The sequence below is a fragment of the Gymnoscopelus braueri genome, assembly GCF_963280865.1.
Source record: "Gymnoscopelus braueri genome assembly, chromosome: 13".
NCBI classification, from domain to species: Eukaryota; Metazoa; Chordata; class Actinopteri; order Myctophiformes; family Myctophidae; genus Gymnoscopelus; species Gymnoscopelus braueri.
This window is the reverse complement of record NC_137615.1, coordinates 30,603,486-30,608,485: the sequence shown is the minus strand read 5'-3', so window position 1 is coordinate 30,608,485 and position 5,000 is coordinate 30,603,486. Positions and strand designations below refer to the sequence as shown.

The window sequence follows — 5,000 nt, the reverse complement described above, 5'->3', positions numbered from 1 at the left end:
CCACCTGCGGAAGTAGGCTACCATGGTGCCCATGTCTTGGTTGAGACCGTCTTGCATCACCTTCAATTATAATTAAACCTATTTGATCCCATGGGAGAAATTAAGTTTCAGAAGTGTTCAGTGTATTGTCATCGGGACACATCAACAACTTGGCAGGGCCGGGAATCGAACTTGAGACCTTCTGCTTCTGAGGCTGGCTCTCTACCCATTCAGCTATGGCCACCCTGTTGGTCTTTGCTTCCATGTTAGTAATCTCAGCATGATGGCTAGGTCGTCCACATAACCATATTTTTTTCATGTTGTAAATGGTAAACGGTAAATGGTGCATTTGTATAGCGCTTTTATCCAAAGCGCTTTACATAGATTTTGCATTACATTCACCCACACATTCATACACCGATGGCGGAGGAAACCATGCAAGGCACCAACCTGCTCATCGGGAGCAATTAGGGGTTCAGCGTCTTGCTCAAGGACACTTCGACACTAACTCTGGGGGAGCCCCCAAGCCCGGGATCGAACTGGGAACCTTGCGGTTTCCAGTTCACTCTACCGTGGCCACTCTACCCCTGAGCCACTGCCGCCCCATGTTGTATCTGGTAGGTCATAGATGTAGATGTTACAGCATTGAGGAGAGAACACACCCTTACGGAATACCATTCCTCAGTCATCTGAGCCAGCTGTGCTGGCCATTACTGGTCTGTAGAGTGAAGCTGCGGTTTGACAGCATCTCCATGATGAAGTTCACCATATTTCGATCAGGGATTGTCCTCCGAAACCTCAGGTGGAATTTACAGTGCCAGACAGTGCCAGACTATTTTCGGATTTAGTAATACAAAAAAAAGTTCTGATTTCTAAAACATTTTGAATTCACTTATATGAAATGAACATTAGTTCATAACAATGCATAAAATGCAGCAATAGCACTCGAAGGGTTAAGGCTTTTTTGTCTTTTTCTTTTTACAAGCGCTGTAGGCCTACTACATCCAACAGTTTCTGGTTGATAGTGGGCAGTATTGAACCTTTTTTGTGGAAATTAGACAAGAAAACATGCTCAAATCCTTTTTTAACATGGGCGTCAATGGGAAATTGTGACATCACCTATTTGAGCATTTTGACATTTTGTAGTGTGATATTGTGTGCGCAATCTGCGCATAATTTAAATGAGTTGTTTGATCAGTTGTGTGATTATGAGATCATAATAAATTCTTGTCACTGATATTCTGTATCCTTGTTTTGCTACAAGGAACAAATACAGCATAGTCAAATCTAGGAGAAAGGGCCAAAAAGCGTTATACTTAAAGGTAATTTTCAAAACTTTCCCTTCATACGATTCCTTGCAACTTCTTTTCTGTGATTCAGGACATATTGAGGATACAAAATCAGCTGAGTTTGGTTTTGTTGCGATTAGTGGGAGGTTGACCCCCATTTTGACCTTAAATGCCTGGACTACTAGGTGGGGTTGGTGAAAGGGCATATGGAGTTTGCATGTTCTCCCCGTGTCCCCTAGGGTAAGTACCCTCACAAAAACATGCAGCAATCCTTGCCTCCCCCCCGGTCAGCCGGGGCGCCTGATGGAGGGGAAAGGAACTGGTTAGAATAACGTGTTCCTTCCGCGCGCTACTGTACGTCCTACCGGGGAAACTCCCCCCTGTCGGGTGATAAGAAAGCTTGTTTGCTCTCATGCATTGAAGGAGGCATGAGCTCGGCTCTGGGCTCTCCCTAGGCTAGCAGAGGGAGTGTAGCGCCCCGGATTACTTAGACAATTGGCAATGGGTGAGAAAAAAAGGGGTTGCAAAATCGTGGGATAAAAATTGAAGTAAAAAATAAAATACATTTAATAATTTAAAAAGAAATTTTAGGTTGCATCCTATTGCCTTATAGTCAAAGCAGGTGATTATGGGTTGTTATTGTTGAAGAAACTAAAAGACGTGTCCCTTATTGAACAGGGACACACTTTGTTCCTTATTTTGGGGAATCAATCAATGACACACATCTTACAAGTTCAAACAGCTCATAATACTATAATACAGGAGGTTGTTATAGACACTTATTACGCGGCTTGGTTGAATTCTTGATTCTGATTGGTCAATCGCAGAATTCAGTGGTGTGTTATTTCTTGATAGTGACCGATGAGCTCTGTAACAGACCGATGTCTAATCAAAGACTCAGAGCACTGGCTCATATCAACCGGCGCTGCTTGATTTTATGCCGTATCCAACATGACAGCCATGTATAGAAACACACCATGTCATTTACAGCTAAACTTGCTCTCAAGAATGTTTTGAAGACATTTGAAGCGAGAAATAGACGATGCAGTAACTGTAAAGTGATTCTATTTGATCCACTACACTTCCTTGTTTACCGAGGCGACCATAGCGCAACAACAGCAGTTACGGCAAGAATACCAAAACCCTCGACCAGTTACCTTATGGAATACTTTTATTTGTTTACCGAGGCGACCGTTTCCGCCCAGCACAACACTTATGGAATACTTTCATTGCCGTAAGCAAGGAAATACTTTGTTTTGTTGTTACTTTTGGGTCATTTTATTAATGTATTGATATAAGTAGCTGTGTAATAAGTGCTATCGTGTCGGGCTTTAATTTTCAATAATGACCAGCTACCCGTCAATTATCCCTTGCTTAACCCCTCTAAACTGGACCTGAGTTGTCTTTGTACTTGGACTGCTTTTTTCTGTCTGCACCAAATCTCTTTGTTCTAACGCCCTTATTTTTCTTGGAAATAAGGGATGTCTGATGTCCCTTATTTGAATGTTCAGTAGTTGGCAACCCCGTCTAAAGACCATCTAAATATGTAAGCCGTTTTTAAATTCTAACTACTTCTCTCATACCCCCACCACCCCTCCTGTCCCCTCTCCAGGCCTCAGTAACATCATCGGCATCATCGTCTACATCTCGGCCAACTCAGGGGACCCCGGCCAGAGCGACAGCAAGAAATCCTACTCCTACGGCTGGTCCTTCTACTTCGGCGCCCTCTCCTTCATCATGGCTGAGATGGTGGGCGTACTCGCTGTGCACATGTTCATCGAGAAGCACCGCAAGCAGCGTGCCAAATCCCGCACCGAGCTCATCAAGAAGTCCGCCTTCAGCCGCATCCCGTCCTACCGCTACCGCTTCCGCCGTCGTTCCAGCGTGCGCTCGTCTGAGGCGCCGAGCCGCGACACGTCCCCGCTGGGGAAGAGCGGCTACACGGGGCCCGCTGCCTCCGAGATGCCCATGTACACGCTGAATCCACGTGAGCCCGGCAACGCCGGCAGCAAGGCGGCCCAGGTGGGCGGCATGGGCGGCCTGCTCAACTCCGAGCGGGACTTCCTCCAGAGCAGCACGCTCACTAAGGAATACAGCAAGGACCCCAACCGCAGGACCACGCCTGTTTGAGAGGTGCTGGCCACAAATATCACCTGATCATATTAGAGGAGGTTGACGGTTACGATGGTGGTGGTGGTGGTGATGGCGAAGGCAGTGGGAAGGGTGGAGGAGTTAAATTACATTTTGACCAATAGGAGTACGGTACCAGGCAGGGTCAGAGGCATAGTTCAGGTGGAAAAACTTCAGCTGTGAACTTTGAACTGTGATTTTTGAGCCTTTGAACTGTGATATCCTGAGCGCTGTTAGGGTTGTGCGTGTGTGCATTGCCTGTATGTGTGTGTGCGTGTGTGTGTGTGTGTGTGTGTGTGTGTGTGTGTGTGTGTGTGTGTGTGTGTGTGTGTGTGTGTGTGTGTGTGTGTGTGTGTGTGTGTGTGTGTGTGTGTGTGTGTGTGTGTGTGTGTGTGTGTGTGTGTGTGTGTGTGTGTGTGTGTGTGTGGTGTGTGTGTGTGTGTGTGTGTGTGTGTGTGTGTGTGTGAGAAGCAGGGTTGATTTCCATGGAAAAGTTGTTTCTAGCTCCTGTTTATTACATATCAATTCATGCTAGGCAAACCTGTGAATCTTTACATGCAAAGGCAGATTTTGTTGGTTCAATTTATGTCCATAAACTCTATGTTCATAAATTGGCTTATTGACCTTATTTTAGGTGTGAACAACAGAACCAACCATTTTAACTAAACGGTTAGATAGAAAAGTGTATCCATTGTCTAGGAGGAGCCATCAATAGCAAAGGAAAATAATGTGAACTACAGGAGGTTGGTGGGATGGGGTCTCATGTAAGAGACTTAAATGAACTTTGACCTTTGTTACCCCTGACCTCCTTGGACAGTAGCATGGTTGGTGTAGCCCAGGGAGCCGCCTCGGGCCCCCAGCTGTTTCTATTATAATGATACTAGTTAAAACTAATGATGTGAGGCACCTTTGGGTCGGGATCGATTCATTTTCAGCTCAGTCGGTTCAGAACATAGCTGGAGAGTGCAATGAACTCATTTTTCATGGCATGTTTCTGGCTGTATTTACCGACTATTGATATTAAATATTAATTTCTTAAAGGTTCATTGAATCTGATCAAAGGGTCTTTTTGTGGTAAGAGGTTACCTCCTGAATTGATTCAACTGAGACCGAATCGAGCCCGTTCCTGGTACAAAACAGATCAGTAACCCTGATCTGGTGGCAGATGTGATTATTACTCCCCACACACAGTGGTATGGGACCAGAGGCTGTCATGGACTGATCACAGATCTGCCGTTTTGGAGGGGGGGGGGGGCAGGGGTGGGAGGCAAGGTGTGCCTAGTATTTGAATCTCTTTAGATGGTAAATGTTATTGGTGGTCATTGGTGCTTCCTTTTAATCCTGTTTTTAGTCACACAAAAGGTCTTATTCATTTATTTATTTTATTTCACCTGGAACTTTTAAAAGACTATCAAATATATATATCTGTCTGTCTGTCTGTCTGTCTGTCTGTCTGTCTGTCTGTCTGTCTGTCTGTCTGTCTGTCTGTCTGTCTGTCTGTCTGTCTGTCTGTCTGTCTGTCTGTCTGTCTGTCTGTCTGTCTGGCCTTCACCTCCCATCCCCACTGCCATCATTCTGTAACCACAACTCCCCCTGCTGTTC

At 45.4% G+C, this 5,000-nt stretch overlaps 1 protein-coding gene across 1 annotated transcript in view; it reads left to right on the top strand.

Moving 5' to 3' along the window:
• cacng3b (calcium channel, voltage-dependent, gamma subunit 3b) overlaps window positions 1-3,398 on the top strand; it is a gene marked incomplete at both ends in the record, with an annotated part of 39,930 nt that extends 36,532 nt beyond the window's left edge. The window contains one exon of the mRNA XM_080447653.1: window positions 2,881-3,398. Within this exon, the coding sequence (XP_080303779.1) occupies window positions 2,881-3,398 (518 nt within the window). The remainder of the gene's footprint in view (window positions 1-2,880) is intronic.
• Window positions 3,399-5,000: the final 1,602 nt, after the last annotated feature.